The sequence below is a fragment of the Balaenoptera borealis genome, assembly GCF_965194805.1.
Source record: "Balaenoptera borealis genome assembly, chromosome: 12".
NCBI classification, from domain to species: Eukaryota; Metazoa; Chordata; class Mammalia; order Artiodactyla; family Balaenopteridae; genus Balaenoptera; species Balaenoptera borealis.
This window is the reverse complement of record NC_138869.1, coordinates 22981592-23002085: the sequence shown is the minus strand read 5'-3', so window position 1 is coordinate 23002085 and position 20494 is coordinate 22981592. Positions and strand designations below refer to the sequence as shown.

General features: G+C 41.9%; 1 protein-coding gene across 1 annotated transcript in view; it reads right to left on the bottom strand.

Moving 5' to 3' along the window:
- Positions 1-1192: 1192 nt before the first annotated feature.
- EIF4E3 (eukaryotic translation initiation factor 4E family member 3) overlaps positions 1193-20494 on the bottom strand; it is a 37948-nt gene continuing 18646 nt past the window's right edge. The window contains exons 3-7 of the mRNA XM_082346224.1: positions 15791-15885; positions 14126-14186; positions 11455-11521; positions 7558-7713; positions 1193-3192 (exon numbers count right to left, since the gene is read on the bottom strand). Of these exons, the coding sequence (XP_082202350.1) occupies positions 3146-3192; positions 7558-7713; positions 11455-11521; positions 14126-14186; positions 15791-15885 (426 nt within the window). The 3' untranslated portion in view covers positions 1193-3145. The remainder of the gene's footprint in view (positions 3193-7557; positions 7714-11454; positions 11522-14125; positions 14187-15790; positions 15886-20494) is intronic.

The window sequence follows — 20494 nt, the reverse complement described above, 5'->3', positions numbered from 1 at the left end:
GTTCTTTTCTAACACCACAGTGTGACACTGCTTCGGTCACTGAGTGTGACAGGCAGAGAATGAGAGCTGCTTATAACAAGGGCATCTGATTATGTATCAGTGTATCAATGGCCAGATTGGATCAGATATTTAGTGCGTGATCGGGGTGACATGTTTTGGCGTTAGGGGGACAGACTTTGAGTGTTCCCTGTTTAAGGAAGCCAGGACTGCGGTGTAGCCTGCAGACTTCAATGCCCAGTTCTATCACGCTGGCTAGTCCCCTGTCCTTTCACAAAGGACAATCTCTCTGTTGGTAGATTATACACTATGTCTAGTGGGCCCAATTATGTTAAAAATTTCTTTCAAGTACAAAGTCTTGTGACTATATGTATGATGTAGACATCGGCTAAATTCAAGAAAGTGGAGAAGGTCAGAGTCAAGTTAAGCTCAAAGTTTACCAGAATTGTGTTTTCCTTTCCATGTTTTTTCTCCATCAACTGTATCCCTGAATTTAATAGGCACGTTATATTAAATGGACGTGTCCTCTGTAAACTACACCCTCACTTCAGAAATGCAGAAACATTGTGGGTGGGAGGAACATTAAAACGGAGTGAGTTGGCATTCAGAAAGCGCTTACAAAAGAGAACTGAAATACAGACAAGTTACTTTCAATGAGTACCATCTGTCCTTATTTAATAGGAATGACAAAGACCAGAGAGCAAGCTCTCTGGCTTCTGGATGGCTCTATGCAGAGTCCAGGCTACACCTGCAAAGGCTTGGCTTGGCTGAAAGACACCCAGATTCTACTGCAAGTGCCCCCTTTCCCCAGCAATGGCCGAGCGGGGGACGCCACCCTAACACTAAAGTCACGTGCCCCACAAAACATTTCCTTGTATCTACAGAGAGTATTAGCTTCTTTAATCCAAAAAGGTAATGAGAGGTTTTTAAACTGATTACATCAGCTTAGTTCATACACTGTCTCTTAAGAACTAAATATTCAATTAAAACAATTTCCAAAGCAAAATCTGACAAAATCCTCTCTTAGGGTAATTTAGATGATAGGTTTTTAACTTGGGCAAATTAAACCCTTCTCACAGTTGGTATTTTCCACAGGGTCAGAAAGAGTGGCACAAGTTCTCTGGGACAAAAAAACCTACTTTGTGTGTTAAGCCATGTTTCGTGATCATAAACAATAGAAACTAGAAAACATTAATGGGAGCCTAACATTCCTATTCCTTTTATTTTTTTACTTCAAAAGCTACATACATGCAAAACTTGAACACGTCATCACAATGCTTTAAATAAAGTTCAAAAATAAAAATACTTCAACATCCATTTACTTATGGAAATATATATGACAATTATAATGAAGATAAGTCAATTATATCCTTTTTTCTACTCTATCAGAAAAATACTTATATTATAAAAAAGAATTTAAATTCATGCCCAGAATATTTTTTTAAATCCTTGATCAATAATTTAAAAACAAGTTGGATGTTAGTACAATGTTTAAAAAAATAAAAGTTCCAGGCTTTTGAAAAATGGGTCTGATATCCTTATACCTCATTTTGAAATCACTGGAGAAACTCAAGTTTAGAAACAAAGCATTAAAAAAAAAAAGAAAAGCCATGATCATTGTTATTATGGTTGATGTAGTTACTGATGCAAGTGAAGGGCAGGACTTTTGTAAAAAGATATTGTTTCAAATCCTTTAAAATGTTTGCATGGAGGATTTTATTTACAAACACAGGTTGCGGGTTGGAAGTGGCCCCACCTCTCTCTGCTGGTCAATACTGCAAGAGGAATTAAAACTCCTGGGTGCAATGAAGTTTGGATGCACCGCCCTTCTGTGAAATGTATAAGCATGCCCTAGCTCCCCTGAGTCCAGAGAAAAGCCAGCAGGAGGAAGCGTCTCCAAATGGCCCTGCCTTTTTCAGGTAGACGCAGCAGGAGGCTTGGCAGAGTCGAGGGAGGGAAATCAGAACATTCTGAGTGTTCCAGAGGGTGGTCATTTCCTTCTACTAAAACCGGTATTTATTTGGTAACATAATACGATGTATCTCAACAATTCTAAAAATTAATGTGAACAGAATTGCATTCAGAGTTCAACTTTGTGAATGTTCACATTCATCCTGGAAATGAGATTTAACTTCTGCTCCTAAATGAAAAAGGCAGGGGAAAGCTGCCCAGACCGGAGAATGATTGATTATTGGAAACGACACACAATACGAAGAGTAAAAGGGGATCATTTAACAAAATGTGTCTGAATTGATTTGGAAAGCCCTAAGTGGGTACACACACCCAAAATTTAGAAGCAGCTTAATTCAAACAATTAAAATATCACCTTCTCTTTAGATCAGAAATTATAAGGTTTCCTATTGAGACAAACCCTTTGCTACCACTCTAAGCGCCTCCCTCTGAAAAGGCCAAATTGAAATTCTGGTTGGAAAATATTTCCACAGAGGGTCCAAAGATCTACAGTTTGATTTATATCCTGATACTCAACTGCGATTATAGTTTTCATGTTTGGCAACCCAACTATTATTTTCCTTTCATCTCGGAAAAAAAAAATTCTTAAAAAGGAAAAATACAAGATGTGTGTGCTCTCAGCGAAAAATCAGATTAAGTAAGGTTTTTCTTTTCCCTGGGACAGAAAAAACAATGCCCAGTGCACAGTATGTAGGAATGTGTCACAACAAATAATCAAAAGACAGGTTTCACCGAGCTAGTATTCCTCTGAGGACAGTGTGGTTTTCAAAAGCAGTATTGTCACGATTATGCATATTCTCATTAACTAGGTACAGCAGAGCTACTTAAAGGGAAACCAATTTCTTGTGCCTCAATGAAAGGGGAGTATAGAAAACAATAATTAGACCGAATGAGGAGTTTAAAAGGGCAAAAAAAAAAAAAAATTGGAGTGAAAAGAACAGAGAATTCAGAAAGCAAAAAAAAAAAAAAAAGCAAGTAATGTGACGGTAAAAACCCACACAATCTCCCTCCACCCCACCTGCCACTTTGAATCCTAATTGCTCAATCTGCAAGGGCAGAAACCCACTCTAAATGGACCAGCATCGGGCTTCGGCAAGTCTTCTCTTCACTCTCCCTCCTGTTAAGACCGTTTCCAAAACCAATCAGCAAAGGACAAAGAATTCTTTACAGAGTGCAATTAGTGTTTTCCGCGTCCACCTTCAAAAGCATGATGCTCTTCATGGGCTAAAGGACAGAAAAAAACAAAAAAGAAAAAAAGGAAAGAAAACTTTAAGCAAAGGATGGGGCAACCCTCCTCTAAGGCATCTCATTCAGTTTCCCCAAATGTTGGCAAGAACTCAAATACCTTTGTGTGCCAGTAACTGTTAGCTAAGGCGTGCATTTCCTGAGAAACGTAATAATGAAAATTAAAACAAGGAATAAACAAGCAATGGGCATGCTGCCTGTTCCTTCTTGCAGTGCCGGAGAGGATGAGTAATCCCAACAAGCTGATGAAGAGGACACGCTGGGCTGCCAGCAAATTCTGTAGGGAAACGGGCCCCGCGGACGCAGTGCTGGGGGGGTGCCTCACAGAACCAAGACAGGGCCATTCACAAGCTTATCTTTAAAAATAAAACAAAACAAAAGTAAAACCAAGCTGAGAACAACACAAGGAGGGTAGCCATTCTCTTAGGTCCTCCCCTACCTTTAAACACCCTCTGTGGGCAATGAAGTTTCATTAAATGGATGGGTCTTTTATTTTTCCCAATCACGTTTTTTTTTTTTTTTTTCTTTCTTTCTTCTTTTTTTCCAGCCCTACTGTCTGGCTTGCAAAATGACTAATTAAAATTAGGAACTTCAGAATAAAAAATGATGCTATGAAAAATATTTTCCAAAGACTTAAATTTTTATAAAGTGGAGGTGGGAATTGGGAGACCTGTGAAATATAAAATATTTCCTCCAAGGCAAAAGGCCAAGTTTGAAAATCCACTTCCTGGACTTGGTTAAATCCATCATCATGAAGCAAGGGCAGATCCTCTTCTCTCAAATGGAAAAGTTACTGACTTGGGGCTGAAAAAGCCAAAGGCCACTCAGGTTCCCCCATGCTTTGTCCCCCCCCGCCCCACCCTAGGAAGGATGTTCTAGGAAGGCAGACATGGGCTGGCCCATCTCACCTCCTAAGCCCCTCCTAAGTCTGTATTTTTAAGATGGACTAAATTCTTCAGACTAGTGTGTGGTAGGGGTGAGGCGGGGAACAGGACCATGTGCCCTTTAGGATCATCATGGTTATTCACCCAAACCTGATCTTTACTTGGATAAAACACTGAGACAAGCACACTTTACAGCTCCCGGGGTTACCTCAGGTTGGCCCAATTCCCAAGGGTGGCCAGCAATCCAAGCTGACTTAATTGAACATTTCTCACATGTAGAACTTTATAAATATTTCACTTTTTATATATTTTTTTTCTTTTTAAGAAAGATTTTTAAGACAGACATCGAACAAAATGTGGCCTGCTCTTCTATGAAGTGTATCATTGCTACTGGGTCAAGTGTGTGGGGGTGCCCACAGACCTCTTAGCGATGCTGGACCCCAAATGATAAATCAAGAGATAGGAACTGTCCACAGATTTTTATTACTTCTCAGTGTGAGGGACAGTTTGGGGCAGTCATAGTTAAGACAGTGCAATCCTGATGGGTCACGGAGATGGGAACAGAACATTCATAATCGGGAGAGTTCTGGGGAACAGGGAAAAGTTCTGTGGGCCTTAGGTTAGCCTTGGTTGAAAGGGAATATAGAAAAGGTCAAAGCCAGGAGTCAGCAAACTTTTTTCTGGAAAGGGGCAGAGGATAAACAGCTTAGGCTCTGTAGGTCACAGGGTCTCTGTCTCAACTATTAACTCTACCCTTGTAACATTAAAGCAGCCACAGATGATATATACCCCAACAGGCATTGCTAGGTACCAATACGCTTTATATACAAATACTGAAATTTGGATTTCATACAATGTTCATATGTTACAAAACGTAGTTCTTCTTTTGATTTTTTCCAACCATTGAAAAATGTGAAAGGAATTCTTAGCTGCAGCCCATACAAAAACAGGTGGGAAGGGGGCAGATTTGGCTTGACAGTGTAGTTTGCCAAACTCTGCTCTAAACAATTCTCCCATCAGAAGACATTTGTCATTCAGCTGCTCTGAAGAACCTAACAGAATTTGGCGGGGGGAGGGGGTCTCCATTCATTTAAGTTTCCCAGTCAAGTAACCGAACTGTATCTAACACACAGATAACTTATCAACAGCCTGACCCTCAGCCACCCGACTGGAGGCCCTGCCCAAATTCATTAGGGCTCTTTCTACGCGGGAAAATCTCCCCTGTCACGTGGCTCCTGTAACAAGACTGAGGAAAAGCGTGGAGTTGGCCATTTCTGACCTAGTTCACCCTACCACCCTACCTGTTCTTTACCCACCTACCTAACACCCTATCTGTTCTTTATCAAGCTGTGTATAACAATTCTGCCCAAAACCTCATTTTTCCAAATCAATTCTGCAGCATGTGGTGCATAACCCTACTGAGTAAAGGACTGCCTGCTTTATATAAAATAAAGACAATTGCTTGTTTTTTCCAATTCCAATTTTTATTTGAATAATCTTTGAATTTTTAAATGTCAATTTATGCCCTTAAAATATGCATTTCTACTAAGACCCGCAGCCAGTTCTGCCTAACTCATGAACGTCACTATGGCCTCTGCATAAATGTAGACGCCCTAAAGGGCTCCTGATCTGGGGAGCTGCAACGTCCCCTCCTTTGTCTGGCTTTTTTCTCCCCCCGCCCTCCCCCAACCCCAGCCATCACAACAATGAAGTGATGACTCATCCTTGCTTAGTCTTACCTCATTATTGCCACTGCCCTAAAAACTAGCCTAACCGCTCAGTGGCCCGATTGCCTCTGTGGCCTAAACACTCCTATCATGTGTTGAGCCTGCTGCTACCCTGCGTGTTAGAATTTTGAAGCAGAAGGGACCTCGGAGATCATTTAAGACCAACCTTCTCAATAGTTAAGATGGGAAAGTGAAAGGAGGAGAAACCGTGACTTGCTCGAGGTCACAGTGTTGAAGTGGGACAAAAATCCAGAGTGCCTGTATTTACCACTCCAAATTGCTTTTCTCCCCTTTGGAGTCAAATGTGGAGAAGGTTCTAAGGAGGTAAAGAACGTGTTCGCCCCGTTCATAAATGGCGGCGAAACATACTTCCTTTTGGAGAGTTTCTGCTGGAGTTAGTCTCGTGGAGTACAAAAAACAGACCCTCGGTGAACTTTCAATTAATGTCTGGGCTGAAAATACAATTAATGTTCCCTATGGAGTCAAAATTACATCTACAAATGTGCGACTTCCACACGGCACAATCAATAAGCAACTTCTGCAGTGCCATCCTCTGTCTCTTTTATTTAAACTTTCATTTAAAATTCAGATGCTAAGCATCTCCTGAATATCTGCAGCAGCAGGTCTGTCCCACTGCTTAAAATCTAAATCACTGGGCCTGTGATTATATGATTGCTTAGAGGGAGGCCTTACTCTTCATATCATAGTAAGACAATCACAAAGCAAAATTTGACTTTTTTCTTCTCCTTTTTGACAAGGGGTTGGGAAAAGTGAAACGCTAATAGAGTATGTTTCACTAATACTAAGATGCACTCCCCACCCTGCCTCCCCACTGCACATATGAAGACCCCCGGAATCAAGAATGTGCCATAGTTTAATTAAGAGCCTTGTATTTTTCTTTCTTAGTAATACTAAAATAATACTTATCATCAAGGGCATCTTAGATTCAATGAAATACCGTGGTTTAAAAAAATTGGGTTACTGACTCTTGGAATAGTTTGGGGAATAGGAAATTCATCATATACGTGTAGGGTTGTCAATCCTTCTCTCTAACTCACTGTTAAAACTGTAACCCGCAGTTTGATCTACCAAACATTGGTTTAATAGCACTAAGCTGTTTTCATTATGAAAAAGATGACTTTTTCAAAAGAGCACACAAAAGCAATGAACATGAATCATGATGGAAACAATGGGTCCACACACCTATTCATACTGTTAACATTTCACCACTATGCGTGCATTCTCTTCTGTGTCACAGTCATCCGTAATGAGGACGTATTAGCATTTCAGTAGAACATTCAATCATGCCTGTGCGCAGAACGAGTTCCTCCACAAATACAGATGTTATACATTATAAATCCCTGTTTATGAAGGGATGATTGAAAATCTACCTGCCAGCTCATATAACAACTTTTTTTGTTATTGTTGCTTCAAATTGAAGGTAATTTTTTCTGAGAGTGACAAGTTTGAGATCAGGTTTGAATTTTTGAAATAACAAAAACAGTAAGTATCTCCTTTTCTGATCCGTGTGTTTAGGCGACAACTGAAATCTCACTTTAATTTCTGAGGCTAAAGTTTTTTTTTAAACGCCCTTAAAATGTATTTTATTGAATTATTTATTGGATTATAGAATTTCAAGCGATTCTCCCTGCACCTCATTGGCAACACGGTTTCTGGCTTTAAAAGTATGATAGAATAAGCTAGAAAGTAGTAACTGGAAATGAAGCACTTACGTTTATAAAATACGGCTTTAAAAGATATGTGGGGCAGGAGTTCATAGATCTTTTCTAAAACGGTGGCTTCCCCCACTACAGCGGCATTTACATTCCAGACTTGGACGACGTCTTCGCGGTCCCGGACACTGACACTAACTCCTATTACTTCGTCATCTGAGTGGAAGGAAGGGGGAAGAAAGAAATGAGTGATAATTTCAAGTCCGCTGGAGTCGGTTGTTTAGCACTTATCATTTTATCTGTAAGGTGCAGAGAAGATGATCAAGACAAGGTGGCACGAGAGAACCCGTGATAAATACTGTTTCTAAGGGGAGTCGTTGGACAAAAGCAAGTTAGTGGGCAAAAGCTGTAGCAGTCACATCACATTTATCCGGCGACTTAGATAAACAGAGTGTCCCGGCCAAACAAATTTTCCAGACAAGTAACTTACCCTTCTTAACATGTTACCGAAGCTTTGGACTATTTCTTACTCTGTTTTGATGAGACTTTTTCAAGTTGCATAATGATCGGCCCTCTGAAAGCCAACTGAACTCACATGAACTTTTCCTCGATGCTTGGCTGTCTTTGTTAAGAACAGCAAGTATTTCTCCCGACTTCCTGCCAACCATTCAGAGATCTCGGGTGGTTAGTGCTCTAGGCCCCAACACTAACTGGACCCAGACTGTGTGTTCTGAGTTGCTCATTCTGCTTTCTGTGGTTTTGCTTGACTGCTCCTTTCCTATTAATCATCCCTGCTCTTGCCTGATTCTCCCTAGCCATTCCCCTTCTGGTTTGGGCATCTTAACTGTGGGCTAGAGAATCAATGACCATCTGTTGGCCCTGTGTATAAAGTAAGTATCTTCTAAGTGTGGCCGTGTCATTAGAGCACTTCGGCAAATGGGCAGGAAAGCATTTATCTACTTTGATTAATGTAGGTTGTTTTTTGTTTTTGTTTTTAACTAAATTCTGGATTTGGGGCTGCCCTGTAGGTATTCGAGAACGCTGGCTGCGTAAGTAGGATTGTGTACTGTCCTACGGAGCCACTTTGTGTATAGTAATTTGCAGCAAAATGACAGGAGTAAAGACTTGACTCCTGGTATGCATGTTTGCGGCATCTTACTGAACTAGGGTCACCCCTCTGCCCTTGCACACTCAACATCAACGAGTAAAACGTGAAAGATGAGCATTATCAAAGTTAGGAAATTTTGCTTCAGTTAATATGTTTTGCCTAATTTTCCTTATTTACTATAAATCTGTACCTCTCAGTATTTCTGCTATCAGTTTTTCCGTGTGTCTTCTGGAAGTTAAAATGTTCCAGCATTTAGATATAATTTAAATGAGGACCTGTCCAATTACTAAAGGAGTTCATCTTCGGTAAAGTAATTCCTCTCTTTCCTCCGTCCTTCCCTTCTCTCCTTCATTCCCTTTTTCCCTCTCTCCCTTCTTTCCTTTGTAAATAAATTTGACTCTGGCTAAATGTGTATGACGTGACACTGAATAATTCCTTATATAGAAGTGTTTGAAAGCAGACAAAGTCAGTTGAAGGTGTCAGAAGTTGGGCTTGTGGCCACCTTTGCGGGAAGGGAGGGTGTGGAGAGAGAATCTGGAGGCGAGTAACATTCTGTTCCTTGATCTGGGTGCCACTTACAGGGATCTGTTTACTTTGAGAATAGGTATCAAGGTATACACATAATAGTTTGTGTCCTTCTCTGTATACATGTCACATTTAAACAAAAATTTCCAAAAGAGTAAACAGTACCTGATCATGGCTATCCACAGACACTGATTATCCCATCAAGAAATGTGTCTTATATAAGTACATGTTTCTTGTTTTCTCGTTTATCTTCAAAGTATATTTGCTACAGCTCAATGTTAAATTCTATGTGAACAAAAAAAATCATCAAGTGAAGAGGGAAGCTTTGGCATTTACCACTTTCAAGAAGAGTCATGAAGACACTAGCTCAGCCTTTCAGGAAAAGAGCAGCCTTTTCCAGTCTTTTTGTTTTGCCCATTTCTACACTATTGGTCAGAGGGTACTGTAGCTTTACGGGTGCTGAAAACGCTGAACTGTCAATATTTCAGTCTGGCCTGGCTTTTGGTACCTACGTGTAACCTCCTAGCACAGCACATTCAGAAAGGGCATGGTAAAAAGGCTGCAGCCCGTATGCAAAAGGAGATCCACCGGCAAACGTGTAATATTCATAAGCAGAATCAACCAGCAAAAACCCTGATTATTTTAGGGTACTGGCAGCACAAGACGTCAGAGCCAGGAGGAGCCACTGTTTGAAGATGGGGGACGTGAGGACCAGAGAGATGAGCTGACCTGCTGCAGTGGTGGAGCTGGGTTAACTAAGAGCGAACAGTTAATACTTAATGGTGCTCTCGTTCCAAAGTCAACCGCAGAACAATAGGTCTTCTTTGCTCAATCCTGCCTATTTATTATTACTTAGACTATTTTCCCTGGTTCTGGAAACAGGAATAATTCATACAGAAAACTTCCTCTCCCAGGGATTTATTTGTTTATAGTTACATCAAAGATGCATTTTTGACTACATATTGTAAAGTTGCTACCTACCCCCTATTTAAACAGAAGGAATCTGTACTTTTAAGACAATTTCATCTTAACCCAGGTTCTGTCTTCAATGAATAAAAAGAGGTGTAAGAATTAAGGAAAACAAAAGTAGAATGATTGAAACTGTTAGTGAGGTAAATCTGAAACCTGCTTGGCACTGGCTAGGCCTATAAGGGTTCCCAAAGACAGAACCAGTTAAGAAGCCTGAGGGCAAATCAATCAATACCAAATAGTTAAAAAAAAAAATTGTAGCTGAAAGCTGAACAGGAAAAATGTCATTCTAAATGTTACCTCAGAAGCACTCAGAAGGAACTACCCAAGAAGAAAACAAAATTTTAAACTAGAAATTCAATTTTCCTCTTTCAGTGGTTTCACGACAAAAACAAAGCAACATAAAAATGGGGTAAGGGATTAACAGGTACAAACTATTAGGTATAAAATAAGCTACGGGGATGTGTTGTGCAGCTTGGGGAATAGAGTCAATATTTTGTAATGACTACAGATGGAGGATAACCTTTGAAAATTGTGACTCTTTATGTTGTGCACCTGTAATTTACGGGTTTTGTACATCAGCTATACTTCAATTAAACAAACAAACAAAAAAAGCAAAATAAATGTATTCACAGGGCTCTCAGAAACTCACTCAGTATTTGAGAACAGAGTGAGTCTTCAAGTAAAGTCTTCAAAGTAAAGTCCTGAAGACTTAACATTTTAGCCCCTATTGTCGGATCACAGGCACTAATTGTGATTCATCCCCACCTCCCCTTTATCTCTCACTTTGAGGAGAAGGGACCAAGAGAGGGACAGCACGAAGGGGCGAGGAATTGAGAGGGGCAGAAAGGACTGTGCCGACCTAACTACAAACTTCAGGTGACAACAAAGGCACTGGGCTCTTCTGGAAGAATTGGAACTGATGAAGGAAACCCACCACCAGTGGTGTTAGGAGCCCAATGTCAAATTTCATTTTCTTCTGGAACAAATATAAGGCTGTATGTCAATTATACTTCAATTAAAAAAAAAAAGTTTTCCTTCTTTTCTGCCTATTTATTTTAGACAGATGGTCATGGATACCATGAAGATGAGCTATAAGTGCAAAAAAACATATAGGCATATACACATATGTATATCCACGTAATATACACTTATGTAAATATACATATGCACATACACATATAACATGAAAACGCCACGATCACATGGGAAAAAGCTAAGTAACCTCATAGTTACAAGATAAGCAACTCCAAAATATGTAAAAAAGGCAAACACACAGAAACAAAGCTCAGCAAGGAACAAGCACAAGCCAAGCACGCGCGAGCGGGGACGGCCAGAGCTGAGGGTCTCATTACCTGCGACGGCACAGTCTGTGAACTGTTCCCCGATAGTTGCTAACAACAACTCTTTCCAAACTGTGGACTGGTGCGGGAAAAGAATAAAAAGCAAAACAAAAGAAAACCAAAGAAAAGGAACACATACACATTTTTAAACAATTATCTTCAGGAGCTACCCAAGTCACATTTTCTTTAACCTCTCACGCCCTTTCCACGCCCGTATCTGGAGCCCGCAGACATCGCTGAATCACAGGCGTAAACGCCCACGTGGTGGCATATGTTTGTATTGTTTTACACATTGCTTTGCACAGAGAGATACAAGGGATCCCAAGTCACAAACTCTGTGTCCACAAAACTGTGGGGTCCGAAGCCACAAAGCTAATCTCTAGTGCCACCTCTGATGAAGTTGAGAACAACGTGGGAAAAATGCATTCAAATGACCTACACTTTTCCAATTTCTTTGCCTCTCACTGATTCAAAATGTATCAGCTGGTTATAAGTGAATGCTATTAGGACCATCCTTCTCTTCAAAACCCTTTCCTGCTTTTCCTGCAGTTTATAAGGTACTTCCAAGGTTACACAAGTGAAGAACACTTAAAGAAATTTCTGGTTTACTGACTACCAGAGATTTGCAGATTTCCATTCACTTGAAGGTATTTTGTTTCTGCTAAGTGACTGAACTGTGGTGTGTGTGTGTGTGTGTGTTGTGTGCGCGCACATGTGCATTTCCCTGGAAGAATCAGTGCACGCACTACTCCACCTCTTCCCTATGAGAAAACCTTGAGCCTCTTCTACCCAAGATCCCCTAATGCCGTCCAATCAACAGCCAGCATCCACGCACAGGTAACTGGAGGCCTCCAAGTTCTTTCTAGTTACTCCTCCTCGAAAAGTTCTTGGTTCCGTATCTCTTCCTTGTCATGGTTCACAGGCCCTGAACTCCACCAGAACCGGGTTTGAATCCTGACAGCCAGCTTAGAGCTGTACCCTGGGCAGGCTATTAGCCTCTCTGAGCATCAGTTTCCTTCAGCGAACAGGGAATAATAATAGGACCGACCTCCCAGGGCTGTTGTGACCATCAAATTAGTCAACAAATGTTGCGTTCGACGGGCTCAGTACTGTGATTGCAACAACAGCACTGGAGATGTAAGATCCATTCCATAAACAGCTGCGTGTTTGCTCTGGACCAGGTGCCCACTATATATTAACTATGATAAGAGTATGTATTATCAAGTTCTAATGAGCTCAAAGCAGCCTCGTTGAATTTTTAACCAAGACCACAGCAGTTAACCAGCATGACTTTTCACTCTCAAGGAGGGTTTTTTCTCTTTCCTAGACCCTCCGTCTGGTCTACCTGTCTCCCACCTAGAAACCATCCCTTCTGTTTTTTATCTGTCTCGTCTGCAGTCTCTTACGCTATTAGGAACAAAGATGAGTGTTGAGAGCAAGTTAGGGGAAGGGGACGTTCCCTCTCCTGCTGTGAATTCCGAGGAGGTTGACCCACTGGATTCCCACTGGCCAGCAACAAAGAGAGGGCTGAGCCGCTTGGGATGAGGACACTTGTGCAGATGTGAAAGCGTTATTATTTGCGACTGAATGTGGTCAAGTGAGCTGACAAGGAGGGAGGACAAACTTGTCTTTCAGCTACCTTTCAGCCAACGCTGACATCATGATTGTTTCTACCAGAAGTCAATGTCTACTGCAAGTAAATAAAGAACATGGCAAGGGAAACGTGTTCTTATGGAAATTCAAACCAGCTTTCTCTCCTTTTAGGGGGGCAGGAAGAGCTTCACAGGCCTTGCTTGGTTTTCTGTTTGCTCCCCTGACGTTTTAAAAATTATATATGCCAAATACTAGCCAAATCTCGTAGCTACGCATCTTAACGATAGTTTGCACCTTTAACAAACAAACTGGGTCATGTCTTTAGGTTTGTGCTTATCGGGAAACGATGCAAGGTCAAGCCTATGGGTCCCTGGAGATGTTTCAGTCCTTTGAGCTCATCCACATGCAAGAAACCATGAAAAGGTGAGACTGGGCAGCATGTGTCCTTTCATCCATCTTCAAAGGCGGCTTAAGAATAGACTTGAATGCTCTTTTCAGTCAGTACAATGAACTACAGCCCACTCCTGGGAAACCCAGGTTTCTGAGGCTTGACCACTGCCAACCAGCACCTGAGCAGGCCGTGCCATCAACCAGGGTTTCATCAACCCCAGAGGGAGACTGGACACAGCCTCGCATGAAACCCCAAAGAGCGGTGAGATTCAAGGCCTCCCACGCATCCCCGCTCTCTGCGCCACGGTCATTCTCAGAAGTGCTTGTCGCCCCGGTGGGGAAGCGACGAGCCTTTGCTGGGAAGGATCCTGCTTCTCACAACGTAAACCCACTTCCACATGTCGGTTACGGCTGTGGAGGACGTGACAGCCCTAATCAGCTTTTCTGTCAAGTTTATAGGCATGTCGCTGTTCAGAACTGTAAGATACAGTCACACTATTACAGCATTTCTACAGAGACTCACAATATATTTTCAAGGTGACAGTGTAAGGCAGAAAACCACCAAGGTCAGAATAGAATCTCTCACCCCCAGTCCCGTTCTGAGTCTACCAGGCGGACTGTCTAAAACGCACAAGAGGTTCATCATAAGCAGTCAACAACCCCGAACTTAGCTTCTAGAAAAGGATGAGAACAAACCTACCGTGCTGTCCTTGGGAACTTTCATCTTCCATACGCCACCCTTTGCATTACTCTCCTCTTCCCTGGATCAAAGACCAATGTTCACAGTTACACTCATGGATTAAGTAGCGCTACATACATCTAGTTTAACAATGGATGACATTAAAAACAAAAAACAATGGGGCATTCTGCAATAAACTCTCCCCGGTTCGTTTTACTGGAAACAGAAGCAGATGAAAGAAAAAGGAAGGGGATGGAGATGGGGAGGGAAGAAAGTGGGATTCAGGAGCCAAAAGGGTAGGGAAGGTGATGGGGCACCAGGTTCTCATCCGCAAGGAGGTGGTGATGAGAGGTTCCCTAGACCACCCGGGGGGGACAAACTAATACAAGTGCTTCACATGTGTGAAGGCCTTTACATTTCAATGTCATGTTCCTGACATCGCCTCATCTGATTCGCATTTCAATCTTGTGTCATAAGACTAATGGGGGACTCAGCCCCGGTAGAGGACATCTGCTGTTTCCCTGTGTAGTAACTGCTCCCTCTTCTGGCAAGAGCACCCCAATTTCCCTTTAAGGAGCTACTTGTCCCCTACTCTTATGCCAGACCCTTTCTGATATGGCTGATTCCATATCCTAGCTTGAAAGGTGGGCTTATGACCCAGGTTTGCTTCCTAGTCTTTATGATTGGCCAGGGATGGAAAGGCAACCCACACTGGGCCGATGAGAGCCTGCCCTGGCATTTTATTGGAGCTGGTGAATGCTGACATTGACAAACTTGTAGGGCTTAAGACTGGAGCTTATAAAAGCCATTTTGTCACCACAAACGGGAGAACCTGCCTGAAAATTAAAACAAGGCAGAGAAAAGCAAAGCAAGTCTGACGGAGAGTGTCAGATTCCTAATAAGAATTGAGCACCCAGATCTGCCCAAAATCAGCCCTCCCGGTAGACTGTTTAGTTACAGAGGCCAAAAGATTCCTTTTTTTCTTTTTGGCTCAGTTTACGTTTCTACCATTTGCTACCAAAGAGCTAAGATATATTCCCATTTTATTAATCAGTAAATGGCTTAGATCAGTTGAGGGACATGATGCAAGGATTTACTACTAACTGGGACTCCAGCCTAGGCAAACTGGCTTACTGTCCTCCACCCTCAACACTACTCCAGCTATTAAAGAAGAAAGACACCTTCCCTTTGACCCTGGGCCATGATCGGTATCATATACTTTCTATGTGGTCCACATGAGGTATGTCTGAGGTTATATAATCTTTGTTCATATAATAGATGTGGGTACCGCATCTGTTCCCTCATCTCCCCTCCAGCCTATAAGCTTTTTCACTCCACTGTCCAGGTCATCACTGAACAAGTGAAAGAAGAAACGCAAATGATGCCACACCCCCATACAAAGACCTGCATGGCACCTGCAGCGAGCTAATGAGGACCTATGTATTGTGAGACTGCAATGGGGTCCTCCATGGGCAGAGGCTGAGACACCTGGTCATCACTCTGGAGCACACGGGGAATGGGGTAGAGGGAAGGGGTCTACTTCAAAATTAAATCATGGCTAAAATGACTCTGCAACGCCACCAGGAGAAAATTACTTTGGCATTCCAATTTGGCATGAAGTTATTTTGTTACGTTCACAACCATTTCCCTCCCACCTTAATCTCAAACTATACAGAAGACACTTACCAAAGTGGTCGTCTCTCTCCTCTCATTAAATGATAACTACATCTCAAAGGCAGGCTAGTCACAGGAGGAATATTATTGTACACACTCCAGAATATCTTTAAAAGAAAAACACTTTGTTTAATACACCCAGTATTGACTTACTGTGCCTCTAGCTTATAAAATTAATAATGCATTAAAGAAAAAAAATCAGATTCTCATTAAGTCCTATCCATTCAAACTAGATTTTTCTCAGTATTCCTTGTAATTTTCTGCTAGAAAATGTAACATAACACTAAAGAATGTTCTTTTCTGAAGGCAGGCTAAGTTGTATGCTTCAGGAAGCTATGGTTTAGCAAACATCCCTATGCAATGTGTCTCCACATAAAACAGGGTAAGGATCTTGCTAATGATTTTTCTGACAGGTATATGGCATCTAATAAAGCCTGTAGTGCTGAATATATGTACTGAACCATATTTCCTTATGACACAGACTCTGTCTTCTTCCTAAGCCTAGAAAGAGTGTGTTACACTTTGGATTGGGGGATGGGGTACAGAGGAAGCAAGGAGGGATCACCTCAAGTGCTCTGTCCCCCTTTTTTTCCTCTCCCAGAAGGAAAAGGGAATAGCTCAGCTGCCAAAGCCACAAGTTGCCCAAGATACACGGTGTTAGGAATTCCATGATTGTGTGTTCTCCAAACTCATAGAGTGAAACCCAAGCCCCTAATAGGATGGAATTAGGAGGTGGGGTCTTTGGGCATAATTAGGCCATAAGGATGGAACCGGCCCCCCACCCCCCATGATGGGATTACTGTCCCAATAAGAAAAGGAAGAGAGTTAGCCCTCTCTCTCCACCATGTGCAGATATAATGAAAAGATGCCCATCTGTCTATAAGCCCAGGAATACTGCCTTCACCAGGACTTGACCATTCTGGCACCCTGACCTTGAACTTCCAGCCTGCAGAACTGTGAGACATCAATGTTTGTTGTTGAAGGCACCCAGTCTATGGTATTCTGCTATAACAGCTGGAACTAAGACACAGGGTGGCTGGTAGTCAGAAACAGATTACATAAAAATAATAGAGTAATAGTGACAATGAGAGTAACAGAAGCAACAGTAATAGGGCCAGGATTTAGTCTATGACTTTTACATGTTTATGTAATTTATCTTAACGACAACCTAATTCGGAGGTACAATTATTATTCTTGTTTTATAGATAAGGAAACTGAGGCACACAGACTCATCCTCCCAAGCACCACTGTGTGGTATGACCATCAGGATTAGGACAAGAAGTGAGTTTATGAAGAAGAAAACCCTTCCCAGTTTGTTTGGAATGGCACCAAGAATCTCTACGCTACGAACTCTACGCATAGAATTACTATGCAAATGAAAAACATCACTCTGCATGGTGAAGTAAGTCAAGGGTGGTTGTCTGGGTCTCCTAGTGGATCTGAGGAGACCAGAACAAGCAATAGAACAATTAGAAACATGAATCCAAGGGCATCATGAATGGAGCAGCATAGGTGGAAGGAAATTTTACCGATGTTGAATGATAATCCTTATGGGTTGTTTGAGCCCACGTTGTATAAAAACTGAAGCCAAATTAACTGCAAGGCCAGCACCAGGGAATGATCAGATAAAACTGAAGGCAAAAAAAAAAAAAGACAAACCACCTGACAGTAGATTTATTAAGAATACCTTATAAGAACCTGCCGTAGAGCACAGGGAATTCTACTCAATACTCTGTAATGGCCTATACGGGAAAAGAATCTTAAAAAAAAAAAAAAGTGGATATATGTATAACTGATTCACTTTGCTGTACACCTGAAACTAACATATTGTAAATCAACTATACTCCAATAAAAGTTATTTTAAAAAAGAATATGACAAGAAAAAAAATTTTTTTAATGTCAGGAAAAAAACAAAAAATAAACAAAAAGAATACCTTGGGTCCCTTATACTAAAATGGTGCTAATGTAGGAAGTAACTGAAAATAGCTCTGTAGTAACAGTAGACCTCAGACATCTGTCTTTGTGGAGATACCCACCTTATAAATGGTTTGCTATCAGTGCAAATGATAAGATTACCCCAATATTTCAGTTATAGCCTGTGGTGTGGGTGTGAATAGGCAGAGCTAGAATTTGAGGCCAGGCAGTTGGATTCCAAAACCTGCATCCTTAACCACTAAGCTATTTCCTCTGCAGATATTACTACATATTTTCGGCACATCTTTCTCCAGTCCTAGAAGCCATGGACCAGGTCACGAGGTCATGGATGAGGTCACAGAGTGAGGGGCACCTGTTGAAGATGTTTTCCCACCAGCACGTGCCCTTCATCACACTGATTATGCCACTGCCTTAGCTCTAGCCTAGGACTTCTGCAATGATGTGGCAATGACCTGTGCAGAATTTATGGACACACTTATGCTAGAATATACATCTCTGCTTCCACCAAGAGGACTTTGGTGCCAGCAAACTTCAAGTCTCCTAAAAGGCATACCAGGCCAAAGCACCTGCCCTCACACCCTTGCCAAAGTTCTCAAATCCTAACTTTTCACCCAGTGTTTGAAGCATCTTGGAAAACACAACAAAATGCTTCTCCCGTTCCAAAGGTGAGAAAATCACACTAAGGATCGTGCTACAGTGTGTAGCTTTAGAAGATTCTCTTGAAAACACAGACAACTGATTTTGTTAGTCTTGGCAAATCTGAGAGGAGGAGATTACAGCCCAAGAAGATACAGTGAGAGACTTCACCCTGACCTAACGTACTTATTCAAGTGCATATTTGCATGTTTCTGCATGAACACAAAATGAGAGTGAAATATGCGGTGACCTCATTGAAAAGAGCCCCATTAAAGTCCGTGGCACTAAGTCGGTCTGTTTCCATATTGCAAACCTCACGCAGTGTGTGGAATACTCGTCAAGCATGTATGATGGCAAAAGAGCTGAAGGAAGGAACCCAGCATCACACAGCTCCTTAGACCTCCTTCCTCCCCTGCAGAAGCGAAAGCGGTTTCACTGGAAACGTGATAATTCCTGGTCATATTCTCCGTAACATCCTTTTATGTTTGTTAAAGCATCTAAATTTTACTACAGATAGAACCTTGCAAACAGATTTCAAAAGCCCTTAGACTTATAATTAATTCTAAGTGGTCTGCAAACAGTAGATTTCAGTAAAACTAAGCACAATGTTTATTACTAATAATGAAGCGTTTTCTTCAAAAGCCTTAATGACAACCCGAGGAGAGGGAGGGAAGTCAGGCATCACTTATTCAGTCAACATGTGTGGACACCAAGGAAGAGCTTAATGGATGTTTTCTAATTCACAGCAGACACAACAGGCTGAAAGCCAAGTGTTTCTGACTTGGGAGAGCCAGGTAGTGGAGAGAGAAATGGGTTTTGCTTTGCATTCCAAAGGGCTTGACTTCAAGTGAGAACCAAAGTTTGGAGGACTGATGGGGGAGTGGGCAATTTCTCACCACGCAGTTAAGTCAATGAATGAAAAACAAAGTCCGAATTAGGGAGCTAAGTGGGGTTCACACATTGAGAGAACAGGAGAAAAGTTGGGGGAAACAGCAGAGCAGTGTGTATTCGGCTTCCTGGGTAAGGCCCATAGGTATATGTTTATTGATGTTAATATTTTTCAGTGCACAGGGCTTTCACTTTGGTGAAAACCCAAAGACGTGATTGGACTCAGAAGCTTATACGCCATTTTAACAAAGGATGATAAACTGTGGAGAGTGACCAGACAAAGGAAAGGGGGTCTGGGGCCCCTAGAGGTGGTATATGGTGTGACTGTGCTGAGGAAATACAGGGTACATACATTGGCTTAGTAGGTTTGTCATGCAGACTCAAGTGGTAAGAAAAAGGGATACCTTTACAAATGTAAATTTATGTCACCTTTAAAAGGGTAATTTATGCCCTGATTTCAGGCAGATAGAGGAGGTCAGAGAGCTCCTCCTGGGTCTGCTGTTTTTCAACTGCCTTCAGTTCAAAGTAATTCTTAAGTTAAAGTGACATTTTTTGGGGTGGCATATTCTGATCCCCCTTGAGAGACCAAGTTTTACATCTGAAGTGACCGAATCACTTTCACTTTGCAAGATTTAACCTCCCACCCCACCCCACCTGCACAACGGCTGCCACTGCCAACATGCCAGCAGACAGAGGACCCAGGTACTTTGACTTCAGTTCTGTCTCTGCACAACTGGGTTGTGACTATAATGTTGATCCCATCACGCACCCCATGAATAAATTAAATGACAGCTACATAATCCTGTTATTCTCGATACTAAGCTTCACTAAACAGAACTATGAAGTAGACCTGCCTGCAGGGCTTTCCCTCTCTTTTTTCAGGAGGGAGTTTCTCTCTTTCTTCCCTCGACCCTATCCCTTCACCCAAATGGTTCACTGCAGGTCATTCTATTGCAGGATGCCACCCACCGTGGGCTGCCCTGCTGTGTTCCAGGGCAGCGAGGACTTTGAATCAATCTTTCTATCATTCTCCATGATCGGTCCTGACCTATAAAGCCTCTCCTCCCAAAAGGGACAGCCCCCCTTTCCCAATGATTTGCAAAGCAATCTGCTGTCCTACCTTAATGACCTGCGAGAGCACAGCAGCTCCACAACCTTCTGATAAGGGATGATGCCTTGATATCACCGGCCATACACAGGTAATAGAAGGAAGAGTCTCTTCATTTTAAGAGATTGTATCTATATTTCTCTGAAGAC